The following is a 20845-nucleotide window of genomic DNA, read 5'->3' as shown; positions in this document are numbered from 1 at the left end:
AAGTTCTGTTACTATGGCACATGCAAAAAGTTAGCAGTGGCTGCTCGTGGTAGTAATCCAAGTGGAGATGGCAATATAAAAGGGTCTGCTCCACAATGGATCTAAATCTACAGAAACCAAATGTAATGTAGTTCAGCACTAATTTTGTTCCCTTAAAGCTCACAACATAGCAGCTGGTCATATCAATAGGTCCAATGCTACCAAGTGCAAGTAATACTGAGAGTTTGATTAATATTGCATTGGTAGGAACACTGCATGATCTTCATAGCTTCAAGCCACAATGATACAAACTATCAAAATAGTCCATTTAGCCCCAGAATAATAGATCTTGTTTGTGGCATCTTGAAACACAATTTCAATTGGTGACTTAATAAAGATCCTTGACACATAGAATAAAAAATGGCATAATCACAATCACATCAGTTTTTCTTCCAAAGACTAAACTATTGACTGTGACTCTGTCTTTAATGTGAGTGACGTTGACTCTGTTGTACAGCAAACTATCCTGTCCATCATTGCCACCACCCTTGACTGTCAAAAAAAATCAAAAAGATCTCATGTCAAGTAAGAAACAAGGCCTCAGGAACAGACAGCACCCCTACTGAAGTTCCATAACCTGGCAGCGAGGAACTACAATCACAAATGCACAAGCTCTGCTCCCAGAAGACTCAGACATGTCACAATCACGACCATTTTCAAGAAAGATGACAAATCCAACTACACCGATAGTGATCTCCTTGCCTTCAGCAGCACACTTCTTTTCCTTTGCCCTACTCCTCCTTTCCACTGCTCAGAAGATATTCCACAAATCACAGTACAGATTCTGTTCACCTAGAAGTATAAGGGCACAATCTTCACTATGGGACAACTCCAACAAAATGCAAGGAACAGCACCAACCACTCTACATGGCCTCCTTTGACCACAGTTAAGCCTTTGTCTCCATCAAGTGAGAGGGTATGAGGCAGATCCTCCTCTGATTTAGCTGACCACAAATATTTCCCTTGTGTAGATACATGTTTCAAGGTTGATCTCCAAATCATTGTTGACTCATTCACCAAAGCATACAAGAGGATGAGCTTTGAATTTAACAAAGGCTCCCTACCAACCTCCACTCACTGTACAATACCATCTTTGCCAATAAAGGACAAAGTAAAGCTCCAGGAAATATGGATTGCTTCCCGTATCTCGGGAGTGATCTCTCGGCAAAGGCAGACACCAAAGCTGAAATTCACCAATATATTCAGTAAGCCAGTAGAACCTTTGGATGTCTGAGAAAAAGACTGTTTAAATAACAAAACCTTTAATCTCTTATACACTTCTAAGTCCGGACTACTTACAGCAGGCACTAATGAAATGTATCATCTCTGCTAAATCCTCCAACTACATTTACAGCACAAATGAACCAATCAGTGTCCTCTCCCTGTCCAACATGCCCAGCACTGAGGCCCTAATTATACTTGGCTGGGTAGACAAGTCACTCACATGCCCCACAAAACAATTTTCTATTCTGAGCTCTGTTGCAGTTAGGTAGATTGCCAGGTAGACAGATGAAAAGATTTGCCTATATTTTGTAAACCTCCTTGAAAGTCTGCAACATTCCCACCAACTGCAGGGAATCCCCAGCCTACAACTGCTCAAAGCAAACAAGGAACATTGTTGACTGGCCCCAGAACCTGAAGTGCATGCTCCATCAAGTACTTCTTCTCTGCCAGTGCAGAGTCTATGGGTCCAACACTGACCTCATCAGTTACTTCAGATCCCACAGAACTGGCATGGAAGCAGGCCATTCTCGACTCTAAGCGGGTATCTAAGAAGAAAGTTGTGGAGCCACAAGGCAAATGCTCCTGAAAATCATTTGTTACCAAATAGAGGAAGGGCTATTTGTCATTGAAGATTTGAACCAAAGTCAGCAAACAACTACAATTTTATAATTTTAAGCTAAAAGTTCATGAATATAATTTATTTATACCTGTTTATGTCAGATACATAGCCTTATTTCCAATTCCATGTGATGAGATTAACAAATAGTAAAGCCTACTTAGCCATTTCAAGTTAAACTTTATCAAAAGTCCGCTGTGATTAGAAAAGAAATGGAAAACTAAACAAAACTCTATCCTCATTACAAAATATCATTTTAGGGCATCAACTTCATTTAAGGAAGTAAATTCAAATGCAGAAAAATGTTAGTAAAGCACACATATAAATCTGATGGGGGCACCTACTCACCTTTAATTGTTTCTTCCACGACTTCAACTACACGATCTATTTGCTGAACCTAAAGGGAAAAATATTGGCAATTGGAGCTACTTGGTTTCAATTGGAATTTTGAGAATGTCGACAATCACTTAAATGACTCTTTAAACTTTTTTTGGAGCTACTTGGTTTCAATTGGAATTTTGAGAATGTCGACAATCACTTAAATGACTCTTTAAACTTTTTTTTAAGCATGGCCTGAGTAGTAACTTTACAAGGTGCTAATACCCCATAATTCTACAAATTAATAGTCAAAAAATTAATGGACTTAAAAACATAAAATAAGTAAAGAGGGATTGATCTAAAATATACTGAAATTAAAGAGTCTTCTCATGAATCTCTGAACACTATAGTGTAAAAGGTTGCTTCTAGCTCTGCTTAAGGAGAATTTGGAAGTGGGATACACTCAATGCAGGTATTGAACAGCCACAAATCACAGAAATCAATTTGTTAAAAATACATTTACCACAGTAGTAACTCTAATGGGCACTTCCATAAAGTGTGTTATTTGTTTATAGCATAATCAGAACACTCTGTTTCCTAAAATTTACAAAACCAAAACTCCAGAGTAACAGAAGGAACTTCAAAAAGTTCAATGCCTTGGCCGAGGTCAATATTTATGGAAATCAGAGGCTTAATATTGTCTCCTGCTTGCCATAGAGAGATCTTTGGGGGTTATAAAATGACAAAACATAGCCATTTTCCTCAACTGAAATGAAGTTTTTTTTTCAACTACACCTCAGGCACGAGGGTGATAATCTCTGAATATTAGCTGAGCCACTTGCAAATTGACAAAGGGTAAATAGGATTAGAGAGGCAAATACTTGGCTCAAAGCTTGGTATGCAAGAAATGGATTCTGATTCAAGGGACTCTGGCACTAGTACTGAGGAAGGTGAGCGTGGTTCCATTGGAATGGACTCCACCTGAACCGTGCTGCGACCAGTGCCCTGGAGAGTCATATAACAAGGGTTGTAAATAGGGCAAGGGTTGCTACTAGGAGAGGGAAGAGCTCCAAGAACAGAAGGAAATGAAAGAGCAGTGGCAGATGAGAGCGAGGAGGATATTGACAATCATAGTGAGATAGGCCAGGGCAGAACATGTAAACAAAAATATGCAAAACACAACAAATTTGTTCTAATTCTTTGAGGATGTGACAGGGAGAGTTGATAGAGGGGAACCTGCAGATGTAATGTATTTAAGATTTCCAAAAGATATTTGACAAGGTGCTACATAAGAGGTTGGTGCACAAATTAAAAGCCCATGGTATCAGAGGAAGTGTGTTGGAACAGATTGAAAACTGGCTGCCTCATTGAAAACAGAGAGTTGGAATAAATAGGTCCTTTTCATACTGGAAGGAGGTAACTGGTGAAAGTGTCAGTTCTTCGCCTGCAATTGTTCACTATTTACATCAATGGCCTGGAGGAAGGAATAGTATGTAAGGTTTCTAAATGTGCTTATGATATGAAAATAGATGGATGGACATGTTGTGATTAGGAAACCATGATTCTGGAGATGGGATATGGATAGATTGAATGAGTGGACAAGAGACAGGCAAATGAAGTTTAATATGAGGAAGTGTAAGGTCATGCACTTCAGTATGAGGAATCAAAGGGCAGATCATTATCTATGTGGAGAGAGACTGCAAGTGAGCCAAGTTCACAGGGATCTAGGTGTTCTTGTGCATGAATCACAAAAAGCAGGCAGGCAAGTCCAACAAGAAGTTAAGAAGGCAAATGGCATTGTAGCCTTTATTGCAAAGAGGGTTAGAGTTCACAGATAGGGAGGTTTTGTTGCAATTGTACAGGGTTTGGTGAGGCTTCACCTGGAATACTGCAATAAAGTTTTGGTCCCCTTACCTCAAAAAGATATAGTAACATTGGAGGCTGTATAAAAGATTCACCAGGCTAATTCCTGGGATGAGGGGGTTGTCCTACCAAGAGAAACTAAATAGCTTGGGCCTGTATTCCTTGGAGTTTAGAAGAATGAAGAGTGACCTTATTCAAACATAGAAGATCCTAAGGGGGCTTGACAGGATAGATGTTGGGACATTTTCACTTGTGGGAGAGTCACAAACAAGGGGACATAACTACAAGTTAATGGGCCAGTCATTTAAAATGGAGGTACATAAAAATTTCTCCTCACAGAGGATGGTGAATCTCTGGAATTCTCTGCCTTGTTGGGTGATGGAAGATGGATCATTACTAAGGTTTAAAGTGGAGGTGAATAAATATTTGACAGATCGTGGAATAAAGGGGTATGGAGAAATGGCACAGAAGAGGAGTTGAGGCCAGCATAGATAAGCCATGATCCTATTAAATGGTGAGGCAGGCTTGAAGGGCCTGATGGCCTACTCTTGCTCCTACTTTCTTGCAATTTCTTTCCGAGGACAAGTATCGTCCCCTTTACCCTATCTTTGGCCTTATGAAAGTCTTTAAAATAGTGAAAACTTTATTTAAAATGTTATTTACCACAGAATTCACTGCAAAATGTTTGCTAGAGGAAAATGACAAAGCAACTTAAATCTGGGCTTTAAATTAACTCCGTAAAGTGCTGCTCAGTATCATCTCCTTTTCCTAGCCAGGTTCCTGACCCCTGAGAAACTACGCTAGAGGCATTAATTTAATTTTAAATCAATTCAAAAATCAGTTTAATACCATATATTTATGATGTAAACAGCTATGCTAATGTGCCAAGCCTAATGATCTCACTATAGTTGATGCGCGGGCTGCTGTCACTCAGCCAAGCCCACCTCCACTACAGCAAAAGGGCAACATTCCAATTGAAATTAATTCCCTCCTGACCTCAATTCTTCGGGATTAAGTTCTCCTCCCCTGAACTGTTTAAAACCCTGCAAACCATAAAAAAAGAATCAAAGGAAACTAAATTTTCTTCCATCTTAGAAAAATGTTTTCTTCATGTTGCACCGAAAAGATGTTTGAGCCCAAGTTAAACACTTAGTTTGCCAACTCTCGGGGTTTTTAACAAATTTGAACCCAGTGAAGAAGCTTGCTCTGGATCACAAATACCCAAGAACCAAGGCAAACCTCTTAAAGAACTGACTTCTGAAGATGAAGCATTAGAAAAACTTTCATACCCCAATAATGCTCAATCCTTTGAGGTAGTCCATCCGTGGCTGGGCTTGAGGAACACATCCAGCAACTACTACTTTTTTATCTTGTTCTTGAGCTTTCCTGAAATGAATTACAGTAGAATTACAGGCAATCAGTTAAGATTAAAAAAAAACTGCAACTCCAATATTAGGACATATAAAAAATATCAGCACATTTATCTATCCAACTTTTCATAAAGGTTAAACTGAGCAGTGCAACATTTACATCCTATGTATTTAAACAACAAAGCAAAGGTAAGCAAACCCTCCAATAAAAGTTCATCATGAGTTCCAACTACTTTTAATAGTTGGAGCAGGAACACATCTGCTCCATCTGCCCATCACCCACACACTCCTTCCACTGGGTCACTTCCCTCCTACTTTTCCCATCTGCCCTCCCCACATCCCTCATTTGATTCCATGTTCCACCTTCCTTATCATATTCCATCATGTGCAGTTCTTAGTCGCCTCCACCTATAACCTCCCAACCTCTGTCGCTATTTCCACACTTCCCTCCTCCCTCTGCCTAACAACCCTCCTCACCTGGATCCACCTATCACTTGCTAGTTCTTGCCCTACCTCTTCCCCTCACCTCCTTATACTGGCTATCTCCTTTCTATCTTTCAGTCCAGATGAAGGGTCTCGAACCGAAACATTGACTGTCCATTTTCCTTGTTTGTTGCAACAGGAACAGACAAAACAAGCAAAGAGCATGTGTCTTCATTGTAGCTTTCCCTAAAGTTAAGAAAGTCATGGGGTGAACCCATATAGCATTATTCCTTATAAAGACCTCCTTGCATCTTCCTGCCTGAGTCACCTAATTGTAGACATGGATGGTCTCCATGGCACCCCTTGCAATAGAACATGCTTCCTGTGGGCACAGTTATTCACCAGCCCAACCAGGTTCCTCTGACTCTGAGAGAGCATTTTCCCACCCTCCCCCTTTGCTTCCCACCCCCCCCCCCCCCATCCCCCAACCGCAGCTTCCATACATTAAGCAGAAACCATCTCTGAAAGCCATTCCCAATAACTGGAAGAGTATCTTCTTTATGTCCCTTCAAGTGTTAGCTTCCAAGACTTCAGCTACTAGTCTAAATTCTGGCAGCTGCAAGAATGTACCATGTGTCAAGAGAGTCTTGACACATTGTACAATGCAGCTCTGTGAACATTGCAAACTTCATGAGAGTCTTACAAATAGCATTAAGGGAGCCAATAACACTGGTTTAACACCATTAAAATGGGGTGGAACAATCTCTGCACCTCCACCTCTTCCATGCGTCATCAAGCTCCTGGCTTAATTCAACGAAAATGTCACTCCTCAATATGGGGGCATGAAACTCCTTCAATATATTGGCCAGAATTCTTTTCACTAATCACTTAACATGGCTAATTGATCACTAAAGTCATTGTAGTTTGAGAAATTAAGCTCTATCAAAAATGGCTGCCACAATATCAACAAGTCATTCACTTCATGCCAGGTACTTTGGGATATTTGAGACACAAAATGATTTACTATCTTTTTTCTTGCTGGTAAACATATAAACACTTCTTCCCCTGAATTCATGCTGGCACATTTTCACGTTTCTCTCAATCTAATACGATATAACATAAATGCAAGTTCATTCTACATAGGCTATCGATTTAAAAAAGAAATCTAATCCAAGTTAAAAGTTAAGGAAAAGTGAGCATTGGAGAAGGGGCTGTTATGAGTCTGCAGGGATGATGGAAAATAGAGGCACAAATTAATTGAAAAGTTTAAACAGAAGAACAGACATTGGTCCCTGCCCCAACTACTTTCAGCTGTTTCATAAGATGAGGTGTTTTGATTTGCTGATTATTCTTTTTTTATTGCGAAATAGGCTGAAATATTGTGTGTCATGATGACTGCAAAGAAAATCAATGGCAGGATGTCTTTATGCATCCTTATGCTTGCAGTTGATTGATCTAGAGGTTGTAGAGAAAAAAAAACAGACAGAATTCAGAGAAGATGGAGAGTGAAGTCATAACAAAAAACATTACCAGTAATCATCAAAAGCATCAGAACAGTCAACCTGATTTAAATTGAACATTGATAAACTTTAAAAAATGCACTTTGCTAAGGACAATAGTAATGGTGGCTGATGGTTTACCACTCCTTGGCAAAGAAAAACAAATGATAAAGTGGACTAAACTACAGGTGGGTGACAAAGGAATTATATTTAGAGGCACAAACCTTCAGTGCAATTAACTACCAACATGGACTGTTGTATCAAAATGGGGGAGACACTGCAGAAGAAACTACTTTAAAAGTAAACAGGCAGGATTTCTCTTTATTCTAAAGCTCCACTCTAATTTTAGCATTAGAGATGCCAATCACATTTTGATGCCTCAGTCAAGTCCCTAATGTGCCAAAATAATGAGAAAGTCACATAAACTCTAATCACTTTGAATTCAGTGATGCGACTGAGTGGTAACACAAATGCATCCAATTCATTAGTTTGTTGATTCAAACTCCAGTGATTTGACTATAAAATCTAAGCAAATACTTCAGTGCAGCAATGAGTAAGCTCTGAACTGTTGGAGGTGTGGCTTTCAATGAACTGTCAAGCCCTCACTGAACCCTCATGTAAGATATACGAGGATCGTGTCCTGACTGGTAGAGGATTTCACCCATTGTAAAGCACAACATTATCCCTCAGAAAATATATAAAATAAATCAACCAATAATTTATACCATTGTTGTTTGTAGGAGCTTGTTATGCACAAATTGGCTGTTTTCTTAACATTGCAGCCTTGACTACCATAACATTTTGAATGATCTTGAGCTCATTTAGAAGTGTGAAAGGTGTACAAATCATTTGTTCAGTGGATCCTCACTAAAACATATACATGCTATGTGTTTATACAACAACTTAAAAGGCAGAAACTTCTGGCTAGTCTTAAGTGAAAGTGATACAGTCAATAAAGCTTAAGAGGGACAGAACTTCTTTTGCCAACTGGCATATTTCAGTTACATAAATAAAACACAAAATATTGTGAATGTCAACACTGTGAGAACAGCATTGGATTTTTTCAGAGTTTGTAATAAACAGCCAATTATTCAGTTTACTCTGACCACAAAAGTTAAGCTGCCTGGACATTACTGACAAAAACTAGAAAATTGGGGAAAAAAAACAGAAAATACTGGAAATGCATATCAATTAGCATATCTAAAGAAAAAAAATGCACAAGTTTTGGATGACAGCTTTTGTTAGAACCACAGACTGAAGGCTAAGTTAAACTTATAATAGAACTAAGCACAAAAAGGGATACAAGAAACAGGAGCAGACGTGGGCCATTCAGTTCTTCAAACCTGTCCTCCAATTCAACAAAATCGTACCTGATCTTTTACTTCAGCATCATTTTCTATCCTATCCCCATATTCCTTGACTCATTCAATGGAATGGGGATGCCAGCTGAGGAGTCTAGAAATGGGGTCGGTGTCTCAGAATAAGGAGTAGGCCATTTAGAAATTAAACAAGGAGAAATTTCTTCAAAAGGTGCTCACTCTTTGGAATTCTCTACCCAAAAGGGATGTGATGGCTCAGTCATTGATGAATTTCTGTTTGGAATTAACTAGATTAAAACTACCTGAAATCCTTATGCTCCAAAATTGGTTAACAGTTGTCCTGTGATGTTGGAGTTGCCTTTCTTTAATCTAAATAAGTGAATTCAATAGCACTTGCAAAATAATAAACGTGGATATTTCCCACAACTAATATTGCAACTCAGCATAACATGACAGTATTCCAGAGGTTAGATTGCCTTTTATGGTCAAAAGGAATAAATTCCATTTGAATGGGCCAAAGATACACGCTCAATTGAGTATATCGATGTAACTATAACCCAGAGAATGATAGTTCTGCTCCAACAACTGCTCCAGATTTTGGTTACATCTTGCCACTATAAGTATTGGCAAGAGAGCAGAAAGATGTATATGGAGCACCCACTTACCCCTAACTTGCAAAGCCCTTCCTTAATACTTGCGAAATTGCAACATGTCAGAAGTCATGAAGCCAAAAAATACATATTTTTTTAAATCAAAGACAAATTCCAAGAAAAAAATTACATTAGGGTATACTAGGATTGAATAAGAATATGTCCAAAGAACTGCTAAGGGTTACTGTGGTAGGAAGTTAAAGGCTGAACTGGGCCCTTAGAGAGTTTTTTCCTTACTTAGCCTGAATGCATTCACTGAGCACTGTACCTGAATACTGACACCAAGTCAGACATGACACACGGCAGGAAAAGGCACGACAAGCCCAGGTGAAGTCCATCGTAAACTGCCACCCTTCAACAAAGACGGGCGTTAACAAACACAATGCCTTCACCCAGGAAAGCACTTCCCAATCCTGGGCAAGATTCCCTGTCCACTGCCTTGTCAAGTAGCAATTTCTACCACTGACAGAGTCAAATTTGTAACTGATAACCAAAACCAACCCTCCCATCCATGCCTTATCAGTTGCCATAACAAAACCAACAGGGTCAAGTTCATCAGCCACTTTATGACTGAGCATCTAACAATCTACTGACACCAAATAAGACCAAGTACTGACCCTGCGTTGTCCAAATCTACCCAGATACAGGTGTTCGAGTGGAACATAGTCCTGATCTGAAGTGAATCTGACACTTGGGATCCACTCAGGCTCAGGATGAGCAGCCAGACTTTGATGCAAAATACACTGAAATGTTATCAGAAGAAAATCCTTCACTCAGAGCCACACTGCTTTAAAAATAACTATCAAGGAAGGTGAAAGCACAATGAAATAAAAGTGGGAGCACTGAAGTACTAAAAGGTCATCTGTGGTAGACCAAATGATGTGTATTGTTTTCTTCCGATTGTTCTGACAGAAATTCCAGTGTTCTATAATATTACCATCTCTTCTTAATCATAAATATTAATGATGGTAAGTACTCCTTGTAGCAGTATATATTTTTTGAAATACCAGCTTTAAGAAACATTTCAATGCTTTTACATTCTGCTTATTGTCCAAGGGAGTGTCAATAAAACCACCTCCTTAGAAACTTAAATGAACATACTACCACTGATTGTGAGCACTACCAAAATGTTGACATAATATGCAATCACCTTGCATTTTATCTTTTCTCAGGTACATATAGTAGCATCTTACAAGAATTACAATGTAATTCAATTATTGTTATTTAGCTAAACACAACAGCCATTTTGAACAGAATATAGCTGCAAAAACACCAAAATGAATAACTTAAATCAGCTATCCATGCTGTTGTTTGAAGGAATAGACAAATCTCTGCTCTGCCTAAAGGAAGTGACATTCATTACCACTGGATGACCTAAGAGTACTTTGCAGATTATAAGTTGATATGTTTCCACAGCCAATTCAGTGTGGTTCACAAACCAGAATGGGAAAAGTAACTACATAATCTACTATGGAAAGATAGCTGATGTTAAACCTAGAGATCTCCCCTCCTCCTCAAATGGTGCTATATAATCATTTACAACCTCTGAAGTGTGACTCAAATAGACATCCAAAAAAGAGGACAGGTGGAATCCGATTTAGCATCTCTTCCAAAAGATAGTTCTGAAGCATTTAAATCAGTCACTTGGTGGATGTCCTCCTGAAAATTCAAGACGACTATGGTGAGGAATCACTGGAATCTCGTGGTCATACTGACCTGTGCAATCACATGGCTATACATGTTATTGAACTTTCAGAGTCATTGCCCCATTCACTGTCTCTATTATTTGGTGTAGTATATTTTAGGAAATATTTTCAAGTTTCCCAATCAAAAAGCATCCTGGAGATAACATCTGTGCTGTTGGGTTAATATTAAAACAGACTGGATCCAATCTTCCAAAAATCACAAAAATAATTTTAAACTCGATCAGAAATGAATATCCTAATTACAAAAAACGTAGCAGCCATTCTGATATCAACAAGTTCAACAATCTGCTGTAACTGTGGAACAAGCTGCTAACAAATCCATCACTTCTGTATTTAATTAAGTCACCAGCCATTTAAAACGCTCTTTATAAAGATATACACTTATGGTTCACCACAGCACCTGCCACATCCTGGATTCCACACCTTTGCTTTGACATCCCAATACAAATAAAAGTCTTTAAGGGTAGTCACTTTTATAATATGAGGAATGTGCCAACCAAACTGAACACAGCAAGATTCTACAAACAATACTATTACAACAGATAATCTGATTTTCAGTTTTCTTAATTCGGGCATGAGAATTGGCCAGAACACTGGGGAGGTCTTCTGCAAAATAGTGCCTTACAAATCCTCACATCAACCTAAGGCAGCAGGCAGGATGTTAGTTTAATGTCTTATCCAAAGGAAGGCACCACTGACATCCGTATGCATCATGCACTGTTATCTAGTTAGATTTAACAATTCAAACCTCTGAAGTGTGACTTGAATTCATATACTGTTTATACATTATAAACTAATGACTAATGCAAACTTTTAAAACAAGAGAGGAGATGGATCATGTGAAGGCAGATGGGGGTAGTTTAATTTTGCATCATTGTTAATACAGAAATTGTGGGCTGAAGGGCCTGTTCCTGTATTGTACTGCTCAGTGTTCTAAGATGAGAGACACACTTGCAGGTAAGCACTTGTTTTGTATATATAACAAGTTATCAATTACTGGGTTACAGCAGTATCTAAAGATGAAGTGTGTCTTACTTTTAACTGGTCTATATCCATTATTTTTAAATAACTTCATGATAAACTCTTGCAACCTCTTCCTTTCTCAGGGGAATGGCCCCAGATCCTCCAATCCATCCACATAACAAAAGTCCCTTTTCCCCAACATCACTTAGTAAATTTTCTACTCAGTTACTTACATTATTTTGCCTTTGAAACAATGAATACATTCACACCTACTGCCATCATCCAGATTTGGCAGAGGTGAAGCAGATGGAGTAAAACTGTCCATTTCCTTTCATACCATCATGGTGAACACTTGAAACAAATACAGACACATATATATGGCAGAACTGGATTATTACTTCTGTTGGCTACAATTTAGTTTTATTGGTGCACTGAGAATCCATAGATAAAGCAAACATTCCAGCTCATCTGTCAACCTGGCAGAATTCCACCTCACATTTAAAATATTTTTTCAGTTATATTTTCATCTGAATTAGTTACAACATTCTCATGCACACAATGTCAACTACTCAATGCATTCACATACCTGCACAATTTCCGCGTTAGCTGTGTACAACTGGATTTTTTAATAACTAAGCATTTATTCAGATCAAATAAAAAGGTCACATTCCATGGATAGGAAAGGTTCAGAGGGATAAGGGCCAAATGCAGGCAAATAGGATTAGCTTAGATGGGCACTTTGGTCGGCAAGTACAAGTTGGGCCGAAGGGCCTGTTTCCATGCAGTATTACTTTATGACTCCAAGTTTGCTCTGATTGTTGATAACCACACTGCCAAAGATGTTCTTATACTGTCCAAAGCATTTTAGTAATGTCACAAGCAACTCATTGAAACATAATGGTGAATGAAGGAACGATCAGGCTGTACCCATTTGAACATTCATAAACATCATATAGTAAATTCTTGATTTTGTTGTTCTATACCTGTGTTGTGCAAAGACAGAGAAACTTGGATAGACGTCCAAGTTTTTGTTGTGCAGCTTTTCCTGATGCATGTTTTTGCACCACCAGCCAAGAGTTACTATTGTGCTTGTCAGAGCTATCAAAGTTGTATGTGAGTAACATTTTCCAGGGTTCCTATATTGCAGTAAATAATAGAAAATGTTATAAAAAGTCAATGCAAATGATTTCACAGAAACTTATATTGTCAAGGTGTTCTGATAGAATAAATATCGAGAAAAAATTTCCATCTGCAGGACAGTTGGTAGGTACTTAAAGGGCATTAATTTAATTACAAAAAAAAACAAAATCAAGTTACAGCTTATATATCTGTACCACACACAATTAAAATTAATGCCACCATCAAGTTTGCTTGTTTGAGAAAAGATGATTCAATGTAAAGAAAACTTAACTGATTCAGATATTTACTACCTCGATCCACTTCAAATCTTAACATAGCCTTTAATATATCACATTGTTGTGGTATCTATTACAATCATGGTGTACAACACAACCACGAGGCCAAATCCAGCCCAAATGCTGCTTCCCTCCAGCCTGCCCAGGAAATTCTGAGGAAAATCATAGACACGGATGAACTTTCATCATCCACAAAGCATATGATGACAAAAGGAGCAAGACACAGGAAGGACTGCAATACAGTAGATTAGTATTGATAATGTTTATTATGTATTAAACTATACTAAATGGAAACTATTAATCTCAGAGCCTGGACATCAGACTGTTTTGATTACTAATCTTAAAGTAAATTATTTGAATATTGTTTCAATGAAAAAATTGAAGTAAATGTGTAGAAAATTTGCACAATAATTGAAAGCAGCATTTTATAAGTGGACACTTTTTTTAAACTCGATCTGTAATCTGTTCATGCACTCAGAATAATTAAAATAAATTTCCTGCAATCACAAACAAAACACAGATACTAAAATATCCAACGTTCACTAATCCACCGAATGCTTGTGATATTTTTCGGAAATTTTGAGAGGCTAGTGAATAAATATTTAGAGGACAAAATCCTCTGCAAATGGCCAGTTCAAGGCAGTGCAATTTATCAAACTTGATGTTGGATATAATGCATTTACAGCAGTTCATTATTGTTAAATATGTGCAATGTCCAAATTAACTCTAATGTACTAATCATAGCAACATTTTAGGATTGTTCAGTTTGAATCTCCAGATTTTGTTCTTTGTTACTTCTGTTGCTTTCTGTATGGTAAATGCTAAACTTTTTCCTCCCTGCCTCTGTTTGAACCACTTACTGGACTGTAAATTTCCAATGTGGACATTCAAAAGCATGGAGTAATTGTTTGCAGCCTATTTTTTAAATATCCAAAACTAAACAGGTCAGAGTCTTCAAAACAAAACCTAAGAGCATCCTCCTGTTTACAATGGAACTGAGAGTGTCCCAGGATTATAAAGCAGTAATATCTACTGGTGGATTTATTAGGTTTAGTTTTGATTCAGCATAATGGATGATCACAGTATTTGCATTGAGACATCAGTGATTAGGTGGGTTGAAGAGGAGTAGGACTGAGAGATGTATGAGATTTTGCAAATGCCCCACCCAGGTATGGAGTTTCCAGTTAATTTTAGGGTATGGGGGTACCCCAGTTGGAGAGAGAAATATATGCTTTACTGAAGTGAATTATTTATTGTTTAAATGCTATAAATCAGTTCTTTCATTCAGTTTAGACACTCTCTACTGTGATATATTATGACGTTCCATTTAAATTTCCCTTGAAATGAATTTAGTCCATGTCACTTTACCTGTCTGCATTTTAGTTCCATATTTTGCTGTTTATCATCTCAGTCTGAAAACTGAATTTAGTTTTCCTAATCACTTCAACAAACTGAACGAAGGAAACGACATTCTGCCATTTAGTACAATCCACTTCCACAGTTTATATATCTTTCATTCTTCTGAAGTGGATTTTGTTTTAAGTGGGCCAGGTTCATGAAGTTACTTAATTTGCATGAATGGGCAAATTAATTGTTTAAATATCTATGGCAAATGTTACACCTTATGTGAAGAATCCGATAATTAAAGCAGCAGCAGACTCTTCTTAAAGCATGTCCATTGTCACATATGGATTACATCATATCAAGCACTTCAGAGATGTACATTTACCTTTGCTAAGTAAAAGACACTTCACAAGAGTGGTTCTCAGAAATTTTTCAGATTGTTATTCCAGCTCTCCCAGCAAATAAGTTATGCACCACCGAAATTAAAAGTGGCTGCTGAGATCACGCTCCAGTTCAAATGTATGAGTGGACATTTTATTAACACAATTTTTTTCTTATTCAGATCCAGTTGATCCTCAGGCACATAGTCCCATTTGTGACCGCAACACATACTCTACCATAAACAAAACATCATCTATCATTACTAATAATCAGATACCAAACATATACAAGTGTACAAAATCTTACAAATTCCAAATAACATTGACATAATAAACATTGCACAAGTTCAACTGGCAATCACCCACATAGTAAATATCCAGAACATAAAAACTTTCTATGTAAAAAAAAAGATTGCCTTTGTAACCTTCAATCCTTTTGTGAATCACGTTAAATTGGTGTTTTCTGGCTACCGATTCTCTACTACAGGAAACAAGCTTTACGAATTTTCCAAAACCCTTGTTTCATGAAGGGTAATTTTAACATTTTTATTCTTGAATGTTATTCCTTCAGAGAAAAAAAACACCCCTCTCAAAAAATTCAGTTGATTTTGCCCTTCCCCATTTTTCCTTCCCAAGTATATTAGAATGGATTTCACTGACAATACAATCCGTCACTGGATTCCATGAGTCCATCACAGCTTCATCTTGCTAGGATTCCTCAGCATTTGTACCGATGATCACCCTGTATCGATGTAAGTAGTAAGGCTATTGTTATAAAGCCTTACCATTCTTTTATTTTGTTCCTTTTCCTTTTTTTTCCAAAATTATTTTGGTTTACCTTAATGATTTTAGTTACCCTTGTGATTCCAGGCGGCAGTTTTTAGATCATTCTTTGTATTTGTTTTAAAAAATGTTAAATATTTACATTTTTAAAAGATATTTAAAACCCTTCATCACTTTGATAGCGAACAGGCCGTCAGCACAATTCATCCCATTACTTCACATTCTTCTGCATTAAATTTTGTCTGTATGTCTGCTCATTCCATCAATTTATGTCCTCCTTAAATTGATTACTGTCCTCTTTTTTTTAACCACATTTTGGAGTTTTATGAGTACATAAGCAATACAATTATGCCCTGTATATCTACATCTGTTTCATTAATATGCAGCATAAAAAGTTCTGATCCTAATATTAACTCTATGAATACCACTGCATACTGCATTTAGTCTGCAATCGTGGACATAAATTCAATATGGCAGAAGAGACCAGCCATTCTGCCCATCAAGTCTATGCCAGCTGTCTGCAGAGCAACAGAGAAATACAACATGTTGCATCCTCTCCCAACCCCTCTCACCAATTTATGCCTTAAAGTTTAAAGCTTCCATCCAATTTCCTTTTGAAACCATTTATTGCATCTGCTTCCAAAACCCTAACTGGTTTTAGGTCATCACTATATTCTGCATAAGAAAGTACCTAGAACCTTTGATCTGTGTCAATAAGCCCATGTACTATCATCAAATGATAGCTACTTTTCTTTGTCTACCATATCAAAATTGTCCTAATTTTCTACATCTATCAAAACTTGTCATAATCTACTACATCTCTATCAAATCTCCCCAACCCCACTTTTCTCCAATTGGATCAACCACAGTCTAATCTTGTTACTAGAAACCTCCATCTCTAGAACCATTCTAGCAAGTCTCTTTCACACCCACATCCTTTCTTAAAGAACAGTGACCAAAATTATTTGCAATGCTCCAGTTTTTACTTAATCAGAGCTTTCTAATGGTTCAGTGTAACTGCCCTGCTTTTGTATTCACTGTCTCAATTTATAAAGCCCAAGATCCCACATGCCTGACTAACAGCTCTCTCGATATGTCTTGCCATCTTCCAGACACATGGACTGCCAGATCTCACTATTCCTACACACCCTTTATAACTGTAACATTGTCTATACTGCTTCCCCACATGCCCCCCCCCCCCCCGCCCATCTCTCCAACCAAAATGCATCACTACACACTTTTTGTATTAAATTCCATCTGCCACATTTGTCCATTCTGGTTGTCTCTCCACATCCTGTTGTAGTGAACTGATTATCCCTAAGTTAGATATCTATAAGCTTGATATGTTACCCCTTTTTTTCAATATTCATGCTATTGATATAAATCAAAAAAAAAAATCCTGTTACAGGCCACAGGGTGCAGAACTATACAACAAGGCCTGGCGTAAATGTTGTACCTTGTGGGTTTATGGTTCCACTTCTGGGTGAGATAGCACAAGAATATATGAAACCCTGAGGAAACACTATGTAAGATTATTATCATTAAATGTTTTCAGATATAAATCCTATCTACAATGATAATGCGCCAAATGTATTAATTTACATAAAAATACAAAGCAAAGTTAAACATTTCTGAACTGTATTATTTGATCATAATAAGCAATAAAGATATGGAGTAAAATAAAAAGAATGCTGACAAAATGTACTTATGATAGCTTTCAATCTGCACTAATATTCAACTCTGAGTTCATTTGTGTGCCCTTTGACTTGTTCACCTCAGATGTTTTACAGGAGAGGTAAGTAGCTAGAAGCTGACAGGTAAATGTCAATTACTGGAATATCATCAGCTCTCGCACTCTGCAACAGAAATTGGTTGACATAATATTTTCTGCAATATTATTCTCTGCACCACATCTACTATATTTTGGTTCAGACATTCAATTACTTTCAGATATCACAGATTATTTCAACAAAGGTACACTCTTGTTAGAGATACAAGGGACAGCAGATGTTGGAACCTGGAACAAAAAACAAGAGGGACTCAGTGGGTCAGGCAGCATCTGTAGAGGGAAAATGGACAGTCAACGTTTTGGGTTGAGACCCTTCATCTGGTCTAAAAGAGTAGAGGGGAGATAGTATAAAGAAGTGAGAAGGGGTGGAACAAGAGCTGGCGAGGGTTAGGTGGATACAAATGAGGAGAGGTGATTGGCAAATAGAGGAGGGAAGAGTGGAAATAGCGACAGTGGCTGGGAGGTGATAGGTGGAGGTAACAAAGGACTGCAGATGCTGGAATCTGATAGGAAAGGAAGGTGCAGCATGGAATCAAATAAGGGAGGTGGGATGGGCAGATGGGAACAGTGGGGGGAGGGGACTCAGTGGGAGGAGTGTGTGGGTGATGGGCAGATGGAGTGTGTGGAGGAGGAGAAAGAAACTTTTGTTACATTCCCTCTGCTAATAAACCTTGCTCAGCATTATGCACCATTCCTTTTCTAAATGGATGTCTATCCAGCATTGTAAACCTGTACTGAATCAAGAGCTAGGAGTTAAGGCAACATATTTGTTTACTTTGATTCAGCTTCCCACATCCCACCACCCACTTCCCTCCCCCTTCCCCCCCACCAGCCCTTGACACTCGCTGCTTATTCTTAACAATGTGCACATCTCTCCTTGGTGCCTCAATACTACAGTCTAAATCTAAATCTTACCATGTATCATCACACACTTTGACAGTGGAGACTCATAGGCATAAACATGGATAAAATTTCTGAGATACTGGATTGAAAAGCTTTGAAGCAGTTCATTTAGCCTGACTGTTTTTATCTCATGAGCACCAAACCAAGTAAGATTTTTAGTACATTACCTGGTTCATTTCAAAGTGCTTATACCAAGAGATTATCTTGAAAATGATAAATGAAATTACATTTTCACTTCATCCACATAACTCCTATTAGCACCAAAATCTATAAAAATGCATCAGAGTACTATGCAATAATTAGATGCATTGATAACTTTAAAAAAATTAAGAACATATTAAAGATTCGTTCTATCTGAAGATGTAAATTGTATAGATGTCCTTTTCATTATTAAGTGTGAGGGTACATATTGTTAATTGGCTCTATTTCACGTTGTTTTCACCTTCAGTTTCCAAGACCCCCATCAATTAAAATAACACATATCATCAGTGTAGGTGAAGGCCATTCACTTCATCTCCCCTCATGCTGATGAGGCCAAAGCAACTTGAATTTGCTGGAGGGAGACTGCTGAACACATTCTGGGAATTGAAGGGTTGCTGAGAGTTCACCCAGACTCATGCGAGTGCTGGTGTCTGGTAAGAAATCGGTGAATGGCAGTTCAGGTGCCCCTGCCCTTGGAGTGTGCAGAGCACTGGATAAGTCCCCTGCCAATTATGCCTGGTAACTGTGCTGTTTAAAGTGACTAAGGCGAATTTTACATACATAACTCATGTGTATCTTTCACTCACTGCATTTATGTGGAGAAATTACTTTGCTTTCGTTGTGAGAGGTTACTGTCATTTGTATCTGCACTTTAAAAAGTCAGTTTACTGAGTAAATTAACTTTGTTTGCTATCCTATTGACTGTTTGCTGTGAGTCATTTGCACAACACCACCTCAAACTCTTTGGTTGACTTCATATTAACAATAAAAACAGTAGATAAAAAGGGAAGACAAAAAAGGCATTACAGGAGGCAAATTACAGTGGAGAACAACAGAATGATTAAACTATCTAGATAAAATCAATCAAAACAACACACTATGTATAGTAGTGTTGTGTAATTCATTATGTGAGTAGATGGTAGGATTTGAATTAGGTGAATGCAGTTACAAAAGGTATTCTGCTGGTCCACATTGCTATGTAATAAAGTACTGTAACCATTTGTAACTGCCCCAACTTCATTGAGTAATTGACTGGTCAATCCATCTTCGAAAAGTGTGAAGTAACAGGCAAGAGACACAAATATCTGTTTCTGGTTATGTGGGTGTTGAGGAGGAAAACCTGTAAAGTTTGGTGTCATCCTTCAGACCAGAACATATGGGAGGATCAAATATTATCAAAGCAATGTCATCAGTTCATTTATGGGTTTGGTTAACAGTACTGCAAATGAGAACTAACTGACCGCAGACCTTAATTGGTTGGTCAGATAACCAAGGTTCCCGTGTATGCAGTTAACCAAATTATTCAATAAAATTACCAATGGTGAACTGAACGGGGCATTGATATTTCTTTCAAGAATCACTTCAGAATGCATCTTTCACTTGTTAAAGGACAATGGACCACAAAAGTCAATTAAAAAAATGCCCGATGTTAGGGCTCATGTTATTATCCCATCAATTTCACAGTGTGAACGAATATTTACTGTAGGATTAAATTGGAACATACTATGCAACAAAATGTCACTCTCCAATGATATTTCATGTAAATAGGTGATTTATGCAAAAAAGGTTACTTTCCACTATGTCAATTCAAAACAAAATTGGGAAATACACTGGAATTGTCTTACGATGAAGCATTAAGGTGAATGTTATAAAGAATTAAAGCTAAAAATGTTAAGAAATATGGTCAGAATTAAAGAAGTTTGAGTTTTTAAAGGCTGTAGATTGCAGAAGGAAGTAATGACTTAGTATAATGAGCCCCACAACTTTAAGATTCCAGAGATGAATAAATTAAAATCTTTCAACACTTCTGTGAAAAAAATAACAACAATAAGCCTTGACTTCAATACAGGGGAGAAGGGACATCAAGGAACAGCTTGTTAATATTCAAGAAGATTACATCAGGCAGGTTGCATTTTATTATTTTATGTGAAAATTATTGGCTATAAAGTTTAAAGTACTTAAAAGTATTGGTCTGATAATTCAAATGCCTAGCACTGTTTACTTCAATGCCGAGCGACTGAGAATGCAATGTGGACAGAG

The 20845-nt window shown here is 37.7% G+C and overlaps 1 protein-coding gene across 1 annotated transcript in view; it reads right to left on the bottom strand.

The window, feature by feature from the left end:
* The window catches only part of cdkal1 (CDK5 regulatory subunit associated protein 1-like 1), a gene marked incomplete at its 5' end in the record, with an annotated part of 448677 nt that overhangs the window by 349789 nt on the left and 78043 nt on the right, over nucleotides 1-20845 (bottom strand). The window contains 2 exons of the mRNA XM_052016953.1: nucleotides 2228-2276; nucleotides 5350-5446. Of these exons, the coding sequence (XP_051872913.1) occupies nucleotides 2228-2276; nucleotides 5350-5446 (146 nt within the window). The remainder of the gene's footprint in view (nucleotides 1-2227; nucleotides 2277-5349; nucleotides 5447-20845) is intronic.

Source organism: Pristis pectinata, chromosome 5 (assembly GCF_009764475.1).
Source record: "Pristis pectinata isolate sPriPec2 chromosome 5, sPriPec2.1.pri, whole genome shotgun sequence".
NCBI lineage: Eukaryota > Metazoa > Chordata > Chondrichthyes > Rhinopristiformes > Pristidae > Pristis > Pristis pectinata.
The sequence above is the reverse complement of the archived record's forward strand: the minus strand, read 5'-3'. Positions and strand labels throughout refer to the sequence as shown.